This window comes from Camellia sinensis, chromosome 2 (assembly GCF_055761805.1).
Source record: "Camellia sinensis isolate YWXY chromosome 2, ASM5576180v1, whole genome shotgun sequence".
Classification (NCBI taxonomy): Eukaryota; Viridiplantae; Streptophyta; class Magnoliopsida; order Ericales; family Theaceae; genus Camellia; species Camellia sinensis.
The window spans coordinates 159,721,624-159,747,524 of NC_138962.1; the positions used below are offsets into that span (position 1 = coordinate 159,721,624).

The 25,901-nt window shown below is 38.8% G+C and overlaps 2 protein-coding genes across 2 annotated transcripts; one reads left to right on the forward strand and one right to left on the reverse strand.

Annotated features, from left to right (window-relative positions):
• Window positions 1-1,394: 1,394 nt before the first annotated feature.
• LOC114291686 (uncharacterized) lies at window positions 1,395-2,090 on the forward strand. Its single transcript, XM_082913151.1, has 2 exons — window positions 1,395-1,599; window positions 1,669-2,090. The coding sequence occupies exons 1-2, from the start codon at window positions 1,395-1,397 to the stop codon at window positions 2,088-2,090; spliced, it is 627 nt and encodes a 208-aa protein (XP_082769277.1).
• Window positions 2,091-5,827: 3,737 nt separating this feature from the next.
• On the reverse strand, window positions 5,828-8,685 carry MYB83 (myb domain protein 83). Its single transcript, XM_028235527.2, has 2 exons — window positions 8,331-8,685; window positions 5,828-7,124 (listed from the first exon to the last, which is right to left on the reverse strand). Exons 1-2 carry the CDS (start codon window positions 8,609-8,611, stop codon window positions 6,422-6,424), a joined length of 984 nt encoding a protein of 327 aa, XP_028091328.2. The 5' UTR covers window positions 8,612-8,685; the 3' UTR covers window positions 5,828-6,421.
• Window positions 8,686-25,901: the final 17,216 nt, after the last annotated feature.

Consider the following 25,901-nt stretch of genomic DNA (forward strand, 5'->3'; position numbering starts at 1 on the left):
ATATTACGGTGTAAATTGATTTTGCAACCATATTGGCCAGTTTGTGTTATATATTGCATTGTAACAATTACGGTGGCCGCTACATCCCACTGATGATTTTTACATTTCACAACAATGACACTCGATTCCCGCTAATTACTAGCCAATACTATTGATACTAATTCTACAATCGATATCATTACGTATCTTGATACTGCGATTTAGAACTACCACCTCACGTGTATATCATTTTTGAAAAAAACTCGATTAATTAGATTACCATAGCCTTGTTATTTTATTATATTTGTTTCTAAAAAGTTAATGTCAATTTTTAAAAATACACTTATTGTTCATAAAATGGAGAGGCTACGGGGTGTGATGATCTCGACAAGTTTAAACAACACTTCCAATCTAAATTTTGGACTAGGGGGAGCCTAGTCCCTATGTTGTGTACTTTTTCGTGTATATTTTTTTGTGCAAATTAGTTTAGTGTTAGAAATGAAATAATGAATTATTCACTTTTGTTATACACTTGTACTATGAACATAATTTTTTTTTTCTTTTTTTTTTTTTACAAAATGGGACACAAATATGAGATAATCAGTGTGTCTCACATTTGGGGTCTCCCATGTGTGGTACTCAAGCTTTATCTCACATTTGTATTCCATTCTATAAAAATTTTGTGTGCACTTAGATTTAGGCCTGGTTTGTCATAACTTAAAAAATTCAAAAAGTCAAAAAGTCAAAAAGTCACTATCCTATTTAAGTTACATCATCTTATTTAAGTCACATCACCTCTCTATCACATCACTTCAAACCCAACCCAACCCATACCCAAGTCATATTTAATAAAAAGTCAAAAATTACACTTATTTAGATCATTCCAAACAACCTTTTATTATTTACTGTGACATTTGTCATATATAATTATTCATACAGTAAATTACACCATTGGCCCTGTAATTTAAGGAAGGTGTCACATTAGTCCTTGTAATTTCAATTTGAACAATTTATACCTTACATATTCAATTTTATTACAATGTAGTTCCTCCATTATACACCGTTAAAATTTTAATCGGAAAAAGACAATATATAAAATTAGAAGCACTAAAGTGAAAAGACAATATATAGGGGTGCCATTTTCAGAGCAAATGCTGCTGCAATTTCTAGCTCACACTCGACTTTCAGTGAATCGAGCAGAAGAAAGGACAAGTTGATGAAGGAGGCTAAAGCAACAATACAACTCGGGAAAACACTAGGTATGGATTTTGGTGGAAAGGAGGATAATGTGTTAAAACAGATAGTTCAGTTGGAAACTTGAGATTTGGAGAGGATTACCGATAGTGTTTGGGCAGATGAAGTCTAATCAACCAACGGAGGAGCTTAGGTGTTTTGCAGATTGATTTATGAAGATAATGTCTTGGAATGTGCGTGGTCTAAGTAGATCAGAGAAAATGAGTAAAATCAAGAACATCTTAAAAGAAAGAGGAGTGGATGTGGTGTTAATTCAAGAAACCAAGAGAAGAAATTTAGAGGAAACCTTCATTAAATCTATTTGGCCATTTGATAAAATGGAATATATGGGTATAGATGCTGATGGCAGTGAAGGAGGACTACTGTGTATTTGGCACCCTGACAGATTTTAGATTGTTGATTGTTGTGGCTCCAGAAATTTTATCATTTTATCAGGTACTAGTGGTCAGTCTTTTGAATGCTCTGTGGTGAATGTCTATGCTCCCAACGATGTTGGCAAAAGAAGGCAACTGTGGGAATCTTTAAAGAATTTGAAAATTTCCTACCCTAATCCTTGGTGTATGGGTGGAGATTTTAATGAAATTAGATTTCTCAGTGAAATGAAGGGTTGCTCTAGAAGGGATAGAGGTATGAATGATTTTAATAAGCTAATTAATCGGTTGAATCTTGTTGATTTGCCAATGAAGGGTAGAAGATTTACGTGGTGTAATGCACAAGATGGGGAGAGATGGAGCCAGATAGATAGATTCCTTTTGGAGAGTATCTGGCTTGAGCAGTTCTCCTTCAAGCAGTGGGGACTGCCTAGAACAATTTCTAATCACTGTCCTGTCATAATAATGGAGAATGAGAGGAATTAGGGCCCAAAACCTTTCAAATTTATTAATGCTTGGTTACTTCATCCTAATTTCAAATCAGTAGTGAAGAGATCATGGGAGGAAGAAGTTCAACTGGGTTGGGCTAGGTTTAGGTTGATGAGAAAGCTTGCATCACTCAAAGTCAACTTCAGAAGATGAAATTCAGAGGTGTTTGGTCATGTGGAAACACAACTTAAATAAGCAGAGGAGGATTTACATGCTTTGGATTTGGTGGCTGAAGAAAAAGCTTTGTCAGAAACAGAAGCAAATTCAAGAAGAGAAGTTAGAGGGCTAGTTTGGAATTTGCATAGAAGGAATGAGAGTTTATGGCATCAAAAATCTAGAATGTTGTGGGCTAAGTTTGGGGACAAGAATACAAGGTTTTTTTTCATATGATGGCAAGCTCTAGGCAAAAAAGAAACCTACTTGATTCAGTTGTGGAAGATGGGGTTAGGGTGGTGGAACCAAATTCAATGAAGCAAGCTGTTCATAGGCATTTTGTGAAATTATTCTTAGAAACCTGGAGCTCTAGGCCTAAGCTTCTTGGCCCTTTCGCCTCCATTTCTTCTATTGGCCAGGTAGAAAGCTTAGAAGCAGAATTTTCAGAGCTGGAGATTTGGGCCGCGGTAAAAGATTGTGATGGTAACAAGGCCCCGGGTCCAGATGGTTTCAATTTGGCTTGTATTCAGAAATGCTGGCAGGTAATGAAGGGTAAAATTTTACATTTCATGGATGAGTTTCATTATAATGGGAAGATTGTCTCATGCCTCAACAACTCTTTTATCACCCTCATACCTAAAATGCAGAATCCTTGTGAGTTAAGTGATTGTAGGCCCATTAGTCTTGTTAATTCAGTATATAAAATTCTAGCTAAAGTGTTATCAAAAAGATTGAAAAGAGTCTTGCCAGTAATCATTAGTGAAGTTCAAACAGCCTTTCTGGGTGGCAGATTTATTCTTGATGGTGTCTTGATCGCAAATGAAGTAGTACATTGGTGGAAAGCTGCAAAAATAAGAGGCATCATTCTAAAGTTGGATTTCGAAAAGGCATACGATTCAGTTAATTGGGAGTTCCTATTTTCTATGATGAAGAATTTTGGTTTTGGGGATAAATGGTTGGGTTGGATTAAAACATGCTTTTCATCATCCAGAGTATCTGTCCTGGTCAATGGTTCTCCAACAGCAGAATTTACTCCTCAGAGAGGGCTTAGGCAGGGAGATCCATTATCTCCTCTTTTGTTCAATATTATTGCTAAAGGTTTGAACATATTGATTGAAAGAGCAAAGGAGATAAGGCTAGTTAAAGGAGCTTCTGTAGGGCCTAATGAATTGAAATTTTCTCATCTGTAATTTGCTGATGATTCAATCATATTCTGTGATGCGGAAAAAGGGGAATTGGTACACTTTAAGAGAATTTTGCCTTGCTTTAAGGTGATTTCCGGCTTAAAGATCAATTTCCACAAAAGTATGTTGTGTGGGGGTGGGTTTAAATGATGTTGAGATTAATCAGTTTAACTCCATTTTCAACTGCCGTAGCCAAAAGCTCCCTATTAGTTATTTGGGTTTACCTCTTAAGGCTAACCCCAATAGAAAAAGCACTTGGCAACCTGTTATTGAGAAAGTGAAAAAGAAGTTAGCTGCAGGGAAGAGGAAAGTCTTGTCTTACGCTGGTCGTTTAACTTTGATTAGGTCATTCCTTTCTTGTCTACCCATCTATTTTCTATCAATTTTCAAAATACCTGTGGAAGTGGCTAAACAAATTGAGAAGATTCAGGCAGTATTTTTATGGGGCAAATCCGAACTCAAGAGGAAAGTCCATTTGGTGAAATGGGCGGATTTAACAGTGGACAAATCACAAGGGGGTCTGGGGCTTAGAAATCTGAGAGAAATCAATGCTTGCCTTTTGATTAAATGGTGGTGGAGGTTTAGAGTGAAGGACAAAGCTATATGGAAACAAATGTTGATGTGCTAATATGGTGTGGGTGCTGGTGGCTGGGTACCTACTATTCCAGAATCCTGTTTAGCGTCAAGGATTTGGTCAGATGTTGTCCACCTTGGTGCATCTAGTCCAGAGTTGATTGATTACTATTTATCTAATTTCAAGCTTCTTGTAGGAAATGGGCAAAGACTTCTATTTTTGGAGGATAAGTGGTTAAATAATTTGTGTTTGAATGAGGAATTCCCCAGGCTATACAGGCTGTCTGAGGAGAAGGGTTGTACAAATTATGCAGTTGAATCATAGTAGAGGGTCAGCACATGAGTGGAAATTTCTGTTTAGAAGATCTCTGTTAGCTTGGGAGGAGGAGGAGGTTGTAAGGCTGCAAGGAGTACTTAGGGGCGCACATGTTCTAACAGTTCAAGTAGAGGACTCTTGTTTATGGCTGGCCAACCCTTCAAGTTCTTACTCTGTGGGTTTGACATAGAAGTGGTGGATGTTGTCAAAAGGTCCTGTCGTAGGTGTTGCTGATATGCTGTGGAAGAATATTACCCCATCCAAGGTTAGATTTTGTAGCTAGTTAGTTTGGAAAGGAAGACTTAAAACTTCATTGTTTTTTAAAAGGATTGGTGTGTTGAATTCAGAAGCTAATTCAATGTGTTTGCTGTGTAGAACAAAGAATGAGTCAATTAATCATTTGCTTCTGTCTTGTCTAGTGGTATGGAAATTGTGGTCAGATATAGTGAAATGGTGGATCTGGTTTGGGTGGTTCCGAGTTCAATTGAGGCATTGCTGCATTGGTGTGCTGGTTTTAAATTCAAAAAGGTGATCCAACCAATGTGGAAAGTTGTTCTCGTAGCTATTATGTGGTCAATTTGAAAAGCTAGAAATGAATGCCTTTTTCATGAAAAGAGTGTTGATGGGTTTGATTTGGCTGAGTTGGTGAAAGTGAGGTTAGATCTTTGGTGTAAGCATAGTTATGGAGGTTTGCAGTATTCTGTGGAGGACATTGTCTATAATCTTGATAGGATCAAAGCCTAATTGAGGTGGTGGCTGGCTGCTTGGATGTAGGTTTTTGTTTCAATCTGTTACAGATCACTGCTGATATAGAAGGACTGGGTTTGATCTGTGTGGGTGCAGGGCTGCAGTACAGCTCATGTTATACTGATATTCTCAGGAGGGTGACTGATCTGCTGCTTCCTATTTGCCTGACTGATCTGTTGAATGCATTTCATGCTACCTTGTTCTTTGATCTGTTGATTTGCTGGGTGAAGCTCTGCAATTCTGAGTTGATTTCTGTTATGCTGCCTTTTTCTTGGTGAATTCTATGATCTTGGTCTGTGCCAGACTTGCAGTTTTGCTTTTGGAGTTTACAGCTGAGTGCGTCTTTAGAGGAGTGTTATGTTTTGGTTGTTTTTGCTGCTGTTTTTTGATCTTTTTGCCTCTTGTTGGTTTCTCACTAACCAGAGCTTTGAGCTTCATCTAGCTTTGAGCTCCTCTTTATTGATGTTCTCCATCTTTTTTGTTTGATTTTATCAATAAAGATTTATTTTGCCGATCAAAAAAAAAAAAAAAAAAAGTGGAATTCAAGAAAAATTATAAGGACCATCAATGTAATTTATTTATTACACTTGTGGTCCCTAGAGTTTCTTTTAAATTTTACTTTGATTTATTTAGTTTTGTATGTGATATTTTTTCGTTTAAAATTCTAACAGTAAGTAACGAAAGAATCAAGGTAAAAGTGAAAATATAAAATTTAAATTTAAACTATGAAAACTAAAATTATTAATACAAACACACATACAGAAAGAAAGAGAGAGAACTTGTGATTTTTATTGAGAAGTGCATATTAATTAATTGATTGGTCTACTTATAATCCTCCAATCCACTAGTAACAACTTCCCCTTTCACATTAATCTTATTGATGTGTACATACAAATTAATACAATTCACCAACTGCCCCCTTATTTCTTCTCAGTTTTCGTATCACAATTCTCCACTATTCACATGAAAAGGATTGCTGTTGCACTAACCCTAGTTTCCTGCCCAAAATTTAAAAATAAAAAATAAAAAAATTAAACCCTCCCATCACCTCTTCTACCCATATATCCATTTTTGTAAAAAAATTATTGTACTTCTTGTTAAAATAATTCGACATGAAAAATATTCAAAAAAAATCTATTAGAAAAATTCACGTCAAACAATTGACGCTGTTTGATGAGAATCACAATTCAATACATGAGACTCTTGCTAAAGCGAGATCTGGAGAAAGATGCATGTAGTCTTACGTGATTTGTAAGAACTTATTTCTTCAAAATTTCCGAAAGAGATGGATTTGGAAGGCTCAATGAGAGAGGGAGAGGGAGAGAGAGAGAGAGAGAGGGCTAGGTAGTAGCCAGTTATTCAACTTGGAAATCAAGATAAGGAAAGGATGAGACGTTTTCCAACAAACCATCCAAATCCCATTCTCCCATTTTTAAGTTTTCCCCTTGCCAATGATTTCCAAACCCAAACACGTCCTCCGCTTTGATGATGGCCTCATCACTATTATTATTATTATTATTCAAGTGGTTGTTGTTACTGATTTTCTTATCCAAATTATAGTCAGCACCACCACCATTATTCTCAACAATACCCCTACTTTCTAATGAAGGAATTGAAAGGTCACCTTCTAACTCCCCCATCACACTCAATCTTTCTTCTCCAATCCCATAATCCTCACAACATCCATCTCCCATACCTACATGTCCCAACCATGTCGGTATGCTGAATAATCCAGCAGTGACTCTTGCATCGTAGGCGTTGTCGAGAGGCAGAGGGAAAGGGTTGAAGGAGTTGGGTGTGGGCATTCCATGCATAGACCATGAAGAGGAAAATGTGTCCATGCACATATTCATGATGTTGCCTTGTTCTTGCATGGACATGGTGGTGCCTCCTATTACATGTCTGCTAGGCTCTTCTGATGAATTGCTGTTGTTTGGTGAGGATGTGGAAGTGGAGGTGAAATTGTTGTTTTTCAACCTCTTTTTTATTGTTGAATTCCAAAAATTCTTGATTTCATTGTCTGTCCTTCCTGGAAGACGTGCTGCAATTTGAGACCACCTGTCGTAATTTAAATCTTAGAAAATATATAAGACTCTAAATGCATTTCAAATGCTTAGAAAATAAGAAATATAATCAACACAAAATCTGAATGCATGGCTTTGCATGAAAGCTTAAATTATACTACAACAACAACAAAATCAATAATAACAATAACAACAACAACAAAAAGTTACATCAAGGGCACTTATTTCATATATCAGAACATTGTGTAGAAATTGAAAAATCTGGATTGACACAACATACAGATAAGAATGATTTTGAAACAAATAAAATAAAGTTAATATCGCCAACATTTCGATAAAAGTGTCCTTGAAAATGCCGGAAGAGTCAGCATTGTCTTTTTTTTTTTTGGTTGGTTTTCCTCAAGGTTTTTAAAGACTGTACCATGCATGCATGAATATTCAAACCAAACATTTATGAATTCTGTATATTTTGGAGGAGTCAAACCATATCAATCTCAATCCCCGCTCCCGGGTGGCACACAGAGGGGAAACTGGAAAGAGATGATATAAATAAAATAAAACAACAATGATACATCCTACTAATTTGGCAGCACTAATGGACAACTAATGAGGTGGAAATTCAAAAAAAAAAAAAAAAAAAAAAAACTTAAGACCAAAACATCACATCAGTCAGTGGAATCCACTCTCTAGAGCTCCTTTAGAGCTCCCAAACATTTTTCAAAATAAAACTCCTAAAAACTAGCCCATTTTTGATTGATGATTCAGATACATGTAAAACTTAGCTCTTTTTTATTTTACATTGAAGTGGTATTCACCATATGCACTAAAAATCCTTGTTCATGGTAGATAATTAAAGAAGCATATGACCACCAGATAACTTTTTAATGTAATATGGGGAAGATTAGAGCACTCGCATTTTCTCAGGAGGAATGCTCTTATTGCTCAATTTCCAATTTCCCATATTAATCTTTCCGGAATATATAGCAATTTTACAACAACAACTGAAACTTATGTACTTAGAAAAAATATCAAAAAAGTGCTCAGATTTTTGAAATGTATAGATCATATTTATTATAGCTCATACCATACCACACCAAGTTTAAATCTAAAGCATATATTCAAATTAGCATTTTATTTTTGTTTTCCCAAACACATACACCATAGAAAGAACCAAAGCTAATACTAGAGTTTGTGTCCATACACAGAGGGGGAGAGAGAGAGAGAGAGGGAGAGAGAGAACCTGTTGCCAAGGATGGAATGCAAATGGATGATGAGATCTTCCTCCTGAGGTGAAAAGGCACCGCGCTTGAGATCAGGCCTCAAGTAATTAATCCAACGAAGGCGGCAGCTCTTCCCACACCTCTGGAGACCGGCATTCCGAGCAATATCACTCCAACAACCTTGTCCATTTCTCATCATGTACTTCATTAGCTTCTCATCTTCCTCTGGCGACCATAACCCTTTCCTCACTTTGCTCTTGCTCACTTTCTCTGGTTTCCCCATTGCCTCTGGCTTCCTCATTTTACGTTAATTTTTCAATTTTATGATATCCAAATGGAGAGCTAGATAGCTTTGTTCTTCTAACTAGTTTGATAGAGATAAGAGGGAGCTATATAGTTGCATACAATATGAGAGAGAGAGAGAGAGAGAGAGAGAGAAGGGAGAAGGCTTCGTGAAGTGGAAATGGTGATGATGATGGTGATTGGTTGTGGGGTTTTCTTTCTTAGATTATCAATATGGACAGAGAGATAGAGGGGGGTCCTAGTTGGTTGATGGGTGGAGTGGAAAACGGATTGGAGAGAGAGAGAGAGAGGATTGGTCTTCTTGTCCTTGACTCCATCTTGTCTTTTTCGATGATTTTTGTTATCTTCACTCACAAATCATAGATGTGTTATGAGAATAGAGCATGTTTTGCTTCCACTTCACATCATCCTCAAATAACATAAGAGAAATTGCTTTTCACCAGAATAGTGAATATTCCATTTTTATGGTGATACAAATCTCCTATGGTGTTAGTTTATTTATGTTTTCTGCAAGTCTTTTATTTATTTTTATTTTTATTTTTGTTATAGTTACATAAAAAGAAAGATTACATCTCTAATGTAACTATTTTATAATCATTCCATTGATTTATGATTTTTTGATAATATATGATACTTTGTTGTTATTTTATTGAAAATCGTATCATTAAAGGAAAATAATTTAGAAACAAAATTTTTCTATAAAAATAAAAACAAAAAAACTCAACAAGAATTATATGACAGTATCAATTATAAATAATAATGAAGAATATTGTAATTATAAATGAAATGAAGATGACATGTAATATCTTTTTACATGAATAATGCCCATCATTCATTAAATGGACATGATCAAATGACGTTCCTGAAACAAGAGTAAAATTCAATATCACAATAATATCGATGACGTGTATTACTGACCAGAAATAAATTTATATATGGCTTAGTGACCCATTTTCAATTAATAATTAGATTCTCACATATACATAATAGGGTAAAATAGCAATAAGTTATTGCATGATGATACTGATGACGTGATAGTATCGTTACACTTTGACTTTTATTTTTTATTTTTTATAAAACATGGTTAATTCCTCCAACGACTAAGCTTAGCAATACAAAATGTACCAAATTGACAAAATTTATCTCATTAATAAATTTTGTAAAATCCTGTTCATTTATTAGTAAAACTTATAAATTTTATTCATTTACGTGAATTTTATGCTTATTTTTAATTTAATTCATGTGTTGATAGCATAATTTCTGGTTCTTTTATTTTCTCTCTCAGCACACCCACGCCTGTAATTGAAGAATGAATTATGGAGAGAGGGAGAGGGTTGAGAAGTACATTTGGTGCACCTCCTTTTAATTACAGAATTTGGTATGCATAGATTTTATATACGCTTTGCATGGAACAAACGAGAATAACATTCTAAGCATGTCTCTCGTTTTCATCTCTCTCTCTCTCTCTCTCTCTCTTTCTCTCTCTCTCTCTCTCTCTCTCTCTCTCTCTCTCTGTATATGTATTACTCACTTCTCAAGCAAATCACCTGCCGGCAAACATATATATATAAATTTAAAAAAAAAATAAAACAGCTTGTCAAAATTATTCAAAAATGTAGGTTATACTAAATTATTTTGACAATGACCATATTTAATAGTCACCAACTACCTTTAATCCTTGTAGAAGAAGAAAGAGATCCAAACATTGAACTTGAAGCATTCTATATAACCTCTATATTATTAGTTTACAATTTAAGCGCAACATTAAATGATAACAAGAAAAAATATCGGATGATTTTGAACAGGAATGGATTTAATGGAAAGCTTCTTTTTTTTGTTAAAAAAAAAAATGGTGAATGATTATTTACTTTGAAATTTATATTCTTCTACTTTTTACCGACCCAAATATGAGAATAGATATGTCTTAAGAATAGATGTCATAAAATAATCATTTCATTCTATTTAACCAAAAACTGAGTCATAGAAAAATTCATTAGAGCATGTCCTAGCATCATTATTCATGTACCTTTGGGTCATGTTGCTTGGACGGACAAGATTAGACGGGATTAACATTATTAAAACTGATTCTTTTAAAATGTGTATCATATCTCATATTTGGAATTATTTACGAATATGAGGGGAGAATAACAAAATCTTATCAATTTTGTATAGTCAACTAGTCCAAACCTCTCATCTCTCTCTTTTTTTTCTTAATCAGCAAAATAAGACTTATTAATGAAGATCAATGTCTAAAGGTTGCTGATGCAAACATCAAAAACGAAAAGTGACTGCACAAAGCATCATAACAAAGCAAATCAATCTCATGTTCGCACCGAAAAACAAGCTCAATCATCTACTAGTTCAACCTCTCCTTAATCTCTCATTTTGTATCTCATCCCGCCATGAAATTTAATAGTCAATCGTATAGCAGATATCATATTCAGATAAATTATTAGTTCAACCTCTCCTTAATCTCTCAAAAACATATCACCAAACAAACAAGGCATGTCTGTGTAGACAATCTGAGAAAGTACTGAGGGCAATTTAGTTACTTAAAATGTTGATATCCTCGTCCTGGTGATGGGGACGGCCAATTTTTGGAACACAGAAAAAGTGAGAAGAAAAGTCTCTAAGCTACTCAAATGTATCAAAAGCGCCCTCTCTCGACATTTGTACATACAGCTGTCTTGAAAACATTTTGTCTTTATGCTTATGAGCCACTACAATACTATCAAGCAACATCCTACTTTGTTATCAAGACAAGAAAGCCCATGTATACATACATATGTACTTCTTATATATATATATACATACCTTGTACTGAAATCTGCATGCATCTGTCCCCAAGAGATTTGATTATTAGGATGTCATGAGATGTAGGGCCAAGTGAACAATATATATACAAAAAAATGATTTAGAGTTATAAAATGAGAGTTCTAGAAGAGTTCTAATATAATGGGTCTCACTTTTAATGTGATATATGTGTCTATGGTTTTTGTTTTTTATTTTTTCTTTGCCAACTCAATAAAACTTAAATTAGAAAACTCTAGTTTTAGAGGTCCATATCATTACACATATATATATTGTACATATTATTATGACCTCCAAAAGTGAGGGTACCTTTACCTGAGGAAATTCTCTAAGATAAAGTTAGAGGTCCACAAGGGTTATTCTTAAGAAAAGTTCATCCAAAATTTTCATCCCTTTCTACTTTTGTGTTGAGATGTATGAATAGGAAATTCATACATATATAATAATTTAGTTGAATTTTGAGTCTTTCACTTTAAAATGAAATGCGTATTGAAATATTTTTAGTTATATAAATAATACTGTCACAACATTATGATATAATATTTTGTATAAAAATTCTAATAAAATAGCAACTTTACTTTTGAGTCTCTATATATATGTATCCTATCATATGGTGAGGGACAAATGCAGCTCAAACCAAAGAAAGAAAACTACTCCATTGAGCGCCAGTATTACTTCATGATGCAAAATAATAAATTACCAAAACTCTTTGTATTTTAATCATAATGATGGGATATGGGTTTATATATTGAGATGATGATTTTGTTCGAAAAATAATGATTTTTGGTGACTTTAATGCAATATTAAAGTGGGTATCAATTCTCAATTGAGGTAGAGTAAAGTGGGTTTAGATTCTTTGTAATGAAATCTTTACACCACAAAAAAAAATAAAAATAAAAATAAAAAAATCAAAAATCATTAAGGTTTGAATGAGAAATTGACTAATTAAGTTAGTCTCATGAAAGATGTGTTGGGAAAGGTAACCTTGTATCCCACATTGACTGCAGAGGAGAGCATTGATAAGTATTTAAATCTCATTTTTTGCATAAGGGTGTAAGCCTTTTGGGGCATACAAATTTTCCGAAGGAAGGCAGTTATGGATGCTTCGAGGATAGACTTGGGTCAAGACTATGGTCCAATTTGGTTATGCAAAAATTGCCACACGCGCACGCCGCCGGCCCTCCCGGACTGGACCGTGTACGTGATCCGTGGCGCTAGGGTTTGGGCTTGGGCTTGCTGGAATGAATTGAGTGTAAGGGTTGGATTTGTCCCACCCATCTTAATCTTTTTAGGCCAAGCCAGATCTGTGGGCTGCAAATATATACACAACACTTATGTGTATAGTTGGTAACTTCTCTACTGATGATGGACTTAAACCCATCAGTTTTGTACGTCAATGCAAAATTAAATCCTACATTTGTTGTAGGGCATCCTCTTCCTCTCTCCATCCATGTATATAAAAGGAGGCCCTCTCCTTCATCTTTCTACACTAGAAATTGTTGCTCTTCTTGTCTTCAAAAGTTTTCCAATTTTATATATTCTTCCTGTGAGAGAGTGCTGCAAAGTTCTGTTCATCGAAGCTACTCAGTGGATGCGTTGTTATAGCTGGTCCAACCGTCGTATTCTGGGAGATAGACGTCGAACAACCTCCAGCACCAACCGATGAGGCAGCGAATCTGTTTTAAGGATATTGTTTAGTGCTGGCTTCGGTTTGCCTTCTGTTGCTATTTTATTTTATGTATTTCTGTTCTTCTACTTGTAATTTCTAGTATGATGTTGTAGTCTACAATTGCAAATATAAAATATGAATTTATTTGTTCTATGTGATCCCACAATTTTTACAACAAACTTAAAACATATTATATACTTTTCATGAATTAGGACAAATAGATTTTGTTAATTCCCTAGGAGAGTTCTATGCTCCTGTTAATTGTTACATAATTTTCTAGTAGTTCGTTTCTGTGAGTAATAAGAAATCAGATTCATTAGGGGATTTGTGCACTGTCTATATTCTTGCTATGACTTTCAATTTAATTTATATTATGAGGCCATTGTTTGTTCTTTGTAGTAGATGTTTAGAATAATAAAAGAAGATATCTAACTGCCACTGTTTCGGAGGGAATTAGGCCACTGTTTCATATAGGATATCTATGATTAGTAGGGATGGCAATTTAAATCCAGCCCGACGAGGACCCGATCCCCCGACCCCGATTAGAATGGTTTTTTCCCCAAAAATACTCTCGTGGGGACGGGGATGGTATTCCAAATTAAATCCCCGATCAGTTTCGGGCCGGGGACGGGGATCAGTGTTCAAGCCCCGCCCGTCCCCGTTCCCGTCCCCGGCCCCGTCCCGGGCCCCGAATTTCCCCGAAATAAAATTATCATTTTACCCCTCTATATATATATATAAACCAACCCTTTTCATTCACTCGCACAACACAACACGGCAACACAGCTACATCACCGATTCACCGTCTCTCATCTATATATCTCTCTCTCTCTCTCTCTTTCTCTCTCTCTAAAACCCTCCGGTGATCTCCATCCTCCCATCACCGTGATCTCCCTCCTCCCCCTCCTCCCATCACCACCGAGATCTGAGTTCTTCTCTTCCTCCCATCACACTGAGTTCTTCCTCCCATCACCCTGAGTTCTTCCTCTCATTACGCCGAGATCTGAGTTCTTTCCCGAGCTCCGTCACTATCTCCGACCGCCGCTCCACATTCTCTTTGGGCATCAGATATCGTGACAGATATCTCTCTCTCTCTCTCTCTCTCTCGATTTGTTATGTATATATATATTAGATTTGAGCATCAGATATCTCTCTATCTATGTTGTTGTTGATGATGATAATGAATAGATCTATTAGATCTGGATTTTTTTTTCATTTTTTTATTTAACATTTGAGCTCATCTCTCTCTCTACTATGTTGTTATTGTCGTTGTTAATCATGAACAGATCTGTTGGATCTAATTTTTTTTTTGGCTGGGGAATTTTTGAGGTCAGGGAAGCCCGATCCCCGTTAGGGGGCGGGGGCGGGGGTGGATATAGGTTCCCCGTCGGGAATCGGGGCCGGGGACGGAGGAATTTCCACCGTCGGGGATCGGGGACGGGGGGTGTGATCCCGACCCTGTCCCGCCCTGTCCCGCCTCGCCCCGCCCCGTTGTCATTCCTAATGATTAGAAGTCCAATGTGTTCATATATATTTTATTATGTTAACATGTAATTTATCAGAATTCTTGTATGTAAATTATATTTGCAATGTTCTGTTCTAATTTTCAATTTAATTAGAATATTGTTATTTCTAGATCTCTTGTAATATTTGCATATTGATTGTTATAATATAATTTTATGAGCATGCTTTTCATGTCCTACCATGATTTGTATGCTTCTTTATTTTATAATTTCATAACATAATTTGCATGTTCAAAATTTTCTAGATTTTAATTTTTTGTTACATGTTTATTGTTTCTAAAGTTATGTTTATGATCTTATTTCCATGTTAATTGCTGGAAACATTCACATGTGTATTACATGGTTATTGTTTGTTTAAATTCATATGTAACTCTTGCATATTAATTTAATTTATTTATTTACATGTTTATTGTGATTTAAATTCATATGTAACTCATTGCTAGAACTTTCATTATTTAGGAGTTATAAGGCTTCATAACTTGTGTAATAAATATATATATATATATATATATAACTCTTGACTATTAACTTTTAATTTAATTTTTGGAGTTATTTTTTGTAACTCATTTACCATGTTAATTGATTAGTTAATTTTATGTTTAATTAGTTTGCTAGATGGTTTCAATTAATTTATTATATTTACTTTGTGCCTAGATTATTTGAGAGGGTAATTTATATGTAAATTGGGCCGAGCTAAGGAAATGGGCCAATCTGTGGCTCATTGTAAGAGAGGCCGAGTAAAAGGGCCTAGAAGGTAGCTTGGTCCAAAAGAACTCTGCAGTTAGCCCGGTCCAAGAGAGCTCTGCAGTTAGCTCGGTCACCATACTCAGAGCGGTAACAGTTAGCTCGGTCATACCCTTCTGAACCAAGGTATGCTAAGCTTTTCTCAGGACCTTGCTACGGGTTAGCTCGGTCCAGGCTCATTATGGTTAGCACGGTCTCAGCCAGAGAAGCCGATGTACGTACAGTGGAGAGGAGGATCGAGCTAAGTAAAGCTCGGTCATTTCAGCCAGTTTAGCATGGCTGATATAGCTCGGTCGTTTTGTCATACCGCCGAGATAAAACCATCTCACTTAGTTTAAGCAGTGAGGAGGGTGTTGAAGGATAAGCATTATCTTTCCGGAATGTGATTCCTAGAAGGACTCTGCATGGAGGAATAAAAGTCCTACTAGGACTGTGCCACGCGAAACCTATAAAAGCTCACAACATCACCCATGGAGAGGTAACATAACTTTGATTCCCGAATACACAGAGCTTTTTGTCTATTTGTCTATTTAACTGACTTAGGCATCGGAGAGGTATCCGGCACACACCCGCCGGCTAGCTCACATTTGTGTTTTCAGGGAGTAAAGCGACGTCGTGTGGAGGAGCGCAAACTTGATTAATAGGATTATACGAGAAGGTTTATTTCTTTCCCGTTCAATTGGTGCCGTTTGTGGAAATATCAGACAAAGAACAAAACCTCTTGATCAAGTTTCCCTCGCTAGTTGAATGGCGCACAACGAAGATTTGCCGCAGTCCGCCGTCGACAAACAAACCCCAGAGGGAGGTGGGAGGCGTGAAGGAATGCCCTCTATCCCTCCCATGGCGGACTTAGAGCCCCAGCGACAGAATCCCCCGAGGGATGTGTAGACGTCCCCGAACGTCCCGGGAGGAAATCCTGTTTTGTTCATTTGGGCTTACTACAGTTCAGACTCAATGTCACAGTCCTGTATCTAATCTCGCGGAGTGTGCAATGCAAGACCGATGAATCACCAAAGAGTTCAAATCTGGCAAATCGTTTTGAAAAACTGATTTTTAGAAAGAAGTGTCAAACATGAACTGCTTTGCCAGATACAGAGTCGCCACCTTAATATTTTGTTTTGGGGGAATTTAGAAAACCCTGACTTGTCGCCTAAGGCCACGTGTCCGTCATCACCAAAGTTGCCTTGGCTCGAGAACTTGGGTACGATTGGGGAAGGTCAGCTATGAGCATCCCCGCTCGCCCGATTCGAAGATCGGCCTGTACTAAGCATGATATCGAGTTTTGAAAACATTATGCGTTCTTATTCCTGTTATTATCCTAGAATTACAATGTGATACGCACAGCATATAAGTATAGACTAGATTGCGCAAGTTGGAACAAAGCATCGCATATCCGTTTGTTTTTGAAACTGGTTTGAAGTTTGCTACTCGCAAGTAGGCTAAAACACGGGTTTTGATGAATTATTCTAATTCAAGCAACCCAACCTTCACCCACAGGCATTTAGGCAGTTATATTACGTAAGCAGATAGCCTCATGGCAAGCATGCTATCATGGCAACACTCACACTCATGTAAGATGCTAAAACATAAAAAGCTTACCTAGTACTCCGAGCTAAAACAATAAACTAGTTAGGAATCATGCATGATCCTAGTTCATGTTAAGATGGCTAATGCAACACATGCAAAATGCAACTAAAATATGCTCGGCTATTCTAAAAATGGTATGTGAAATGTGGTAACTCGATACACATATTCAAGTTGGAATTGAAACACAATGCAATTAGCATGATGCGCCGAGCCCGGTGCATGCAAAACAGATGAATGATGCAAACATGCGAGCATAAGTATGCTAATTTGAAACATGTCCTAAACTAACCATCAAAAGCTAGTAAATAAAAGGGAGAAAGACGTGGGGTTGGAAGACATTCACACACGCACGCACACTTAATACAAACCCAATAAATAATTAACTACTCTAGCTAATTAATTATTACAGACCCTTAATTAATTAACAAATTAATTACAAAATAAACTAAGTATAAATTTCAAAAGGCCGCCGCAACTCCGCCTCGAAATGATTGGATAATGCAAGCTCGATTTACCTGCTCGGAAACCCGTTGCCATGCCTCTGTTGCCTCTGTTTGCACTGTTATGCACCTCTGATAATTGTGAAAATTCTTGGGATGCTTCTGAATTACTCCCTAATCATTATGGGATATCACCGACCAAGATACCGGACCACCGGCTATGGAAATATGGTCACCGACCAAAAGTTGGTCCATCGGCTGGACTTTTGTGGTCGGCCGGCACTGAAAGTTGCCGACCGGCCATTTCTTCCTGCAGAATACTGGTTTTGCGTGGAATTTGCAAGCCAAATGTATGCACGACCACCCTCCCTATCATGCTATGAACTCAAGGAAGTATGGCTCTCGACCCTCGGGCCACCAGTCACACATTTCAACGCATGATGGCCAAATGAGCCAAGTGTGCATATTAATATAAAATGGATGCAACAAAACAAACGAATGTTACATGCTCTATCATGTTGAGATCAAGAGTGTCGGCGACCGAGGATCGATGCGCGTTTCGTCACTTTGAGTACGAACGTCCCTCATTCCTCATGTTTGGTTTGACACCCCAAGCCAAACATAATGTAATGTATGCATGCCATATACAATGCAAAGCATGCAACCAATGCAATGCAACATGAGCATGTTAACTCAATGAAATCTAATGCTACCTAAGCATGCAAGTTAATGCCAATGTAACATGAACATGCCAAGTATAGAACAATATTATGTAATGCAACTAGCTAAGCATCATGCAATATACTAAACATGCAAACATGATATAATGCAAGTATGCAAATAATGTAACGCAACATGAGTGTGCCTACTCAATGTAACTTGCACAAGCATGTAACAAAGTGTAAACTAGCAAGCATGTAACAAGATGCAACATGTCAAACATGAAACTATATACAAGGATGGGCTTAAACCGAAATGGGAGACCTCAGCCATCCCCCAAAACAGTGGCCAAAAGTGATGGATGAAGGCACCAAAATGCAAAGCAAACATGCATGCTAACTAGCCTATCACTTGAGCATGGAAATGGGAACTTTTTAAACACATTTAAAAAGAGACTAATGTAGACAAATGACATACATGCTAAGCTCTGAAAATGTGTAAAGGATGATGCCAAATCAACCAAGCCATGTCAATAAGGCATACAATGAAGGCCAAAACTTGAGGCTAACAAAAGGGGGGTCAATCTATGGTCATACCAACCAAGCCTCAAAGAACCAAAATGACTTAAATCAGTCCTAAGGCAGACCAAAATAAGGCTAGGACATGCATGGAACATGACCAAAACATGCTAAGAAATAGGCACCAAAACAAGGGCATTCAAGACTACAAAGAGAGTATTCCACTACAACCACCTCAACCAAACATGGCATGGGTTAGGCAATGAAAAACAGAGCTATAATATGCCAAAATGAGTCCCAAAACCCACTGATATGACAGCCCAAAAACTTAAACAAAGAGGCATGCACAATGACCCATTTTCAAAGTATAAAACAACAACTCTTCAAAACATTGAAAGGATGGCAAATGCAAGCATACAAGCACGGAACATTGTAGACACCCCATTTTTGACCGTCCTCAAGACTTGGACGTCACCGTTTGAACACCCGGTGATCATCCATGTTTGTGTTCGTTTGGAGTTCCCGGAGGTCTCGGCCACGCGCCTTGCCTCAGGATCTCCGAACTCGACTATTTAGTGATTGATTTTGCACCAAACACTTGTGTTTTGCCTTGGAGGGGCAGGGAATGCCTTGTGAGGCATCCCCGCACATCATCGGCCACGGCCAGAGGCCACCGGCTGGTGTTTTGATGCCATCGGCAATATATATTGCCGGTCGACACTGTTTGTTGCCGGTCGGCACTCCTTTTTTACAAAATGGCAATTTTGAGCAGCTGATTACTGTTCATCTGCTTTTGTAGATATTTTAAGACAGCTGTATGTCATTTTGTTCCCCTCCATACACGTGTATGGAGGGATGGACCCCTTGTTAGCTTACCTTGTAAGCTTTACAAGATTGGCTCCTCTATAAGAGGAGCCCTCCCCTCTTGGCTCTAGGTTAGAAATTTTGGAGAGAAAATTGGTGTGAGAGCTCTGGTTTTAGGTTTAGGGTTTGATATATATTCTATCTCTATACCTCTCTCTCATTTAGCCTTTGTGTGTGTTTAAGTGTGTTTGTGTCTTACTATTGCACACAAACACATAGTGTTACACCTTTGCTTGATTTCTTGAAGGACCAGAGGTTGTTCTTGAGGTTCTTGAGCTGTTTTGAGGTCAAAGAAGCTGTTGGAGCTTCATCTTTGAAGAAAGTCAACAAGGGTAAAAAACTAGTCCCATTTTATCCCATTTTTGCATTGTATTTTTACCTATCTTGAAATTGTTTTTTGGCTTTGCATGTAATACAAAAAAGTTCTTTTTTTAGGCCCTCTAAATAGTTTATTTAGGGTGTTTTGTTGTTTGAGATTGTTTGACCCCTCCTAAGCCTTGTAAGGCTCCATTTTGTGCTATTTTGAGTGAGCTCCGAGACCTTGGTGTTTGGGCCTCCTCACCACTGAAACCTTGAGGGATTTCAGAGGTGAGGATGGTGCCTTGAGGTCTCGAGAAGGAGAGGGTCACCCCTCTCCTTGTTGTCCTTGAAATGGACCATTTTTGACCTCTTGAGGGAGCATCTAGCTAAGCTTCATGTTGACCATGCCTTGGCTATTTTTTGTGCTTATCATGTCATAATATGCCTCTGTTTTTAGTTGGTTTTGGTACACCATGCATGCTTAGCATACCTACCTTGTAATGCCACTTTGTTGCCTTAACATGCCTTAGGTTGTAAACCCTTGTTCTAGCATGTTTTAGGCTTAGTCTTGTGAATCTTTTGTGCATATTTTTCCATGTTTAAGATCTGTCCTAAGTTGTTTGGGTCGGCTTTGGCATGCATTGTATGGCCCCTTTGCATTTTTGGCTTGTTGGCTTTAAGTGTGTGAATGTATAGCATGACATTCTTGCATTGATTTAATGGTTTGGCATCATTTATAGCATCATTTCAGTCCACTTAGCATGCTTATATGCTTGCATTTCATGGCCCTTTTGATGTTTCAAGAGTTGGTGTTTCATGCTCCATGTTTATGCCATTGTGTATGCCTATAGGATTAGGTCATTTGGATGCCATCTAAGTGGTTCTTGAGGCTTACTTTTGCATGATTCGGGACTATTTTGATTCAATTTGGTCATTTGCTTCATGAGTCATATGGCCATGTTCTAGGTACTTGGGTTTGGTTGCATGTATAGCTTGCATTGGTAGGTTAATTTGGCATCATTTCCTACATATTTTCAAGGCTTACAATACATGTCATATGTCCATGATTACCCCTTTTTTAAGTGTGCTTAAAAGTAGTCCTTTGATGCTTAAGCGTTTAGGCCTTAACATGTGCATGTGTGTATGTGTGTTTGGTTGCATTTTCTTAAACTTTTGGCCACTGTTTTGGGTCTAATTAGAGTTGCCCAAATCATGTTTAAGTACATTATTTGCTTGCTTGCATGCTTACCTTGGATGTTTGTTTGCATGCTTGCATGAGCATCTTGCATTGCCATGTCGTATCCTTAGCTCACATGCCTAGGATTGCATTCTATTTGCATGCATGCTTGGCCTCTTGAAATGCTTGTGATAGAGGTTGAGTCTCATTGTTTGATTGTGTGCATTGCATTGCATTTGACATCAAAATGTGCACACTTGGTCCCTTGGGCCATCACGCATGGAAATGCGCGATTGATGGTCCGAGAACCAAGGAGCATGTTCCTTTGAGTCATTAACATGATAAGGGACATGATTGGTGCATATATGGCTTGAATTGCATTGCCATGTTCTGCCTTGCCCTCTGTTGCTGTCAAATGCAGATTCTGCAGGAACCTTCTGCCGACCGGCAATCTTTCCATGGCCGATGGATGCATTCACAGCCGGTGATCACATACCACTGCCGGTGGCCATTCTATTCAGCCGGTGTTGTCTCTCAATGTCCAGGGAAACAATCCTGAGACTTTGGCAGTCTTCAGAGGAGCATAGCATGGAAAACAGAGGCAACCTATGCATGGCAGCGCACTTCCGAGCAAGACCCGAGCATGCGTGCATCAAACTCTCTTCCCGAGGAGGTTTATTGTTTTTCCTAGCCTAGTTAGTTTGTTAACTAATTAGGTAATTTGTAATAATTAATTAGCTAGGTTAGTTAATTCATTATTTAATCTGTATTATTCTTTTGGATCCTCCGAGCGAGGGTAAACTTGTAATAAGTGTGGGTGAGTGTGTGCATGTCTTCCAACCCCCACTTCTTTCTTCCCTTTTATTTACCTGCTTATGATGGTAGATTAGGGCATGTTTAAATTAGCATACCTTATGCTATGCATGTGTGCATCCATTCATTCGTCTCGCATCCACCGGGCTCGGTACATCATACTAACTGCAATTATACTTCAAATTCCAAATTGAATACGCGCATCAGTTGATTGCATTTCACATGCCATGTTTAGGTCAGCCGAGCCTATTCTAATTGCATTCTGTATGCGTTGCATTAGGCATTTGAACATGGACTTCGATCATGCATTGATTGCTAACGAGTTCCCTGTTTTAGCTTGGAGTACTATGTAAGTACTTATGCTTTAGCATACCGCATGTATGTGAATGCTATCATGACAGCATGCTTACCATGTGGCTAGATGCTTATGTGATAAACTGTTTGAATGCCTGTGGGTGAAGGTTGGATTGTCTGAGTTGGAAACACTCGTTGAAATCCGTGTTTTAGCCTACCTGCGGGTAGCAAATTCCGAAACATTTTCCCAAGACAAACGGATATGCAATGCTCATTTCCAAATTAGGCAATCTAGTCTATACTTGTTTGCTGTGCGCATAACATAGTAATTCTAGACTAATAAATGGAATAAGAACACATAACGTTTTCAAAAACGGATATCACAGTTAGTAGAGGCCGATCTTCGGATCGGGCAAGAGGGGGTACTCATAGCTGACCTTCCCCAATCGTACCCTAGCTCCCGAGCCGAGGCAACTCTGGTGATGACGGACATGTGGCCTTCGGCATCGAGTCAGGGTTTCCTAAATTCCCCCATAAAAAATATTTAGGTGGCGACTCTGTATCTGGCAAAGTAGTCCATGTTTGGTACTTCTTTATATAAAAATCTGTTTTCTCAAAACGATTTGCCAGATTTGGACTCTTTGGTTCAGATTTAGAACCGTGACATCAAATTGAGTCTGAACTGTAGAGAGGCCCCACGCGGGCGCGTCTACAGTTTCTGGCGACTCTGCTGGGGATTTTAGAGAGCTTGACTTGAACTCGTGATATCCTATTTTGATTCCATTTATGTGTCTCTTTGCATTGCATGTGCAACGGTGCGCCTAGGACACCGTGTTTGCCATCTGCCATTCCTGAACGGTTTGCCGGAGGCTTGTCTTGTCAAGGCATGACCATAAGGCTGACCGGTTATGGGCTCTGGCAGTATGGGAACACAAACCCCGATTTTACCGAGGCACCCTTTTTGACCAATCGACCTAGTGCATATTCGGATACATAGTGACCATTCCAAATTAAGACAGGTTGCTTACCCGATGTTAAGTTGTTTGAAAACTGCTGCGTGCATAGTAAAACCCTAGCTCCTGACAAAATAGGACAGGGAAACCCAATCCCAACATAGGGTGTTTTGGCTCTCATTTATCTGCTATGTGCTTTAGAGTGTATCTCTACAGGGAACGCACATATCAGTTTGCAAGTTTGAGTATCAGGCCTGAGGGCGCTAGTATCGGTGTTTGTAAGAACCGGTTATATCTGCGGGTATCTGATTCAGTGTTTTGGGACAGTGATATCTGGGGAACAGTGATCAGTAGTAGAGTATAGTTGTTCAGCTACATCCGTGTTTGATCCATTTGGGCTGAAATGCTGCTTGTTGTCTCTTTCAGTTCGAACACCTGGTACAGAATAGCTAGTGCTCCCCCTTGCTGAGGCAGGACTTATGATGACGCAGAATTCGGAAGAGATCGTGATTATGACAGCTGCATTAGAGCAAGGGATCACTCTGCAAGGTGAGACTAATACTGATATGCCACATCCACCCAAGTCACCTGTTGCGCATCCGGTTTGGGCCCCCCAGCTATACCTGGCTCGCGAGCCTACTACATTTGAACTAATGGGGATGATAGGTGATCTCCAGAGGTCTGTGGCGGATCTCGCCTACGGAATGTCAGCTTCACCGCGAGCCGCACCATATGCCGGGAGTTTTGTACCGCAGGAGCCCCCGCTGTTGGGGCGAATTGTGATCGAACTTAGCCAACCGGAGATGGCCTCCAACTATGGCAATGACATGCCGACATCAACCCAAACCCTCGATCAGGCTGAGGCCAGAGGAAAAGACAAAATGAAGGCAGATGCCGATCCCATTGAACAACTGCTGTGGGCAGTCGAGGCTTTGAAAGCCGCAGGGATGAACAAGCAACAGATATCCACAGTTGTGGCAAAAACTGTGGAGGATGCTTTCCCCACTCCACCTGAGGGTAGTTCAAGCCAGTCAGAAAATCGGGATAGGCCCCGTCATGCCAGAACAGTTCCTCCTGTTCCCGCCCCTGCACCTGGGAAAGATCAGAAAGCTAAGGTGGCGCCTGCCAACCCTTTCGCTTGTGCGGCTAGTAAGAGCGCTCAAACTCTAAAGTACCTGCCCCGGGGGCGCAGGACCTTTCGTGCTCTCTACATGCCTCTGTCCAAGGCACTTCAGATCCTTGCTGAGAGGGGACACCTTAAACCCTTGGAGCCTCGGCCTCTCCCGAAGAATCTCCCTGCTACGCATGATGCTGCTCAGTACTGCGCGTACCACCAGCAGACAGGCCATGCTACCGACAATTGTTTCCGCCTCCGTCATGAGGTGCAAGATTTGATTGATAACGAGGTTATCCTCCCGCCCACCTCAGCCAAGTCCGTTACCACCCAGTTATTGGATTTTGAGGACACAGATACTGCAAGTATGTGATCAGAAAGTGAACCACCTGCGGGTGGCATTTGGTATATTTTGGATGTGGCGTCTGGCACGCATTTTTTTGAGCATCTGTGAACACTAGCTTTGTAAATTCTGGCTCGGGTATCGAGTCAGCCTTTTTGTTTTGAGTCTGTATCTTTGTCTTGAGTTAGTCTTTTTGCTTAAGGGTTTGTCTTGTTGTAATGAGTCAGTCCCCTTTGTTTAGAATACCAGGTGATTTTGGGGTTGTTGCCTCGAATGCCGTTTTGTCTTGTAATTACCCGTTTTTGTTTTTGAGTCTGTTTCTGCCAAGGGGCCAGTTATACCAACAAATCTGAATGAAACAGCTGTGGTTATCTCATTTTCATGCTTGCTTTCAGTGTGAGTTAGTTGTGCCAGAGGATTCGAATGGGCTGACAGTACATCTCGCCTGCTCTCCTGCGCGCCAAATTCATTGCATTAACCTAAGTTTTTCAAAAACCCCTTTTGAACACTGCGATGATAAAAACGAAGAGGAAGGAATTCCTCAGGTTTTGCAAAACTTTGATCAAATTGAGAGAAAGAGAGGCATGCTAAGCCTTTTAATGAATGAAACCACGCTTGTCAGCATGAATACTGAGAAGGACCCTGGCTTGATCCAGATTAGTTCCACACTATCTTCGGCGTGAGTGATTTGTCACTTTCTTAAAAACTTTCAAAAACAAATGTTTACACGGCCCTGTGAAGACCTGTGTGGAATCGCTCTTGAGATCGCGCAGCCTAGGATCGCTCTCAGCCTCAAGATTCGACCTGTTTGTTTCGAACCACGAACTCATCCGGAACATCCAACGGTCAACTGTCGGAGAAAGCCTGTGTGGCCAGATCAGAAGTAGCCCTCGAGCAAGAGGCATCAAAGCCAAATCAAAAAGATTAAATCTCATCAGAAGAAGCTCGTGGAGCAACCATGATGGATCCTTCCACAAATCAGTGCAACAACCGTTCTTCTAGACACAGAAAGGCTTCAACTTCAAAAACCATTTGGCATGGACTTGTTACACTTTTACCCTTTGAGAGGCTCGCTGGGCCGAAAACCCGGAAGGGCGACCCAGGCAAAAGTTAGAGCAAGAGAAAAATACAAAAAGAAAGCAAAAAAAAAAACAAAAGAAAAGAAAAGAGAAAAAAAATATGAAAAAGAAAAAGAAAAAGAAATCAAAAAAAAGAAAATAAAAAGAAGCTCGCAAGGTCGAAAACCTGCATCGGGCACCTTGGCAAAAATTAGAGCCTGAAAAGTGAAGGTTAAAATACCTGAGTGTACCTTAACCGGAACTACGTAAGGCTTGATTCCCATGTTTGGGATACGTAGGCAACTTCATCATGAAGTCCAGCCCCCAACGCTCTCATAGCGTCTCAGTCTATGCAATGGTTTCGATTTCATCCCAAAGTCCAGTCGCCGACGCCCCCAAGGTGACTGTGTCCATATATTT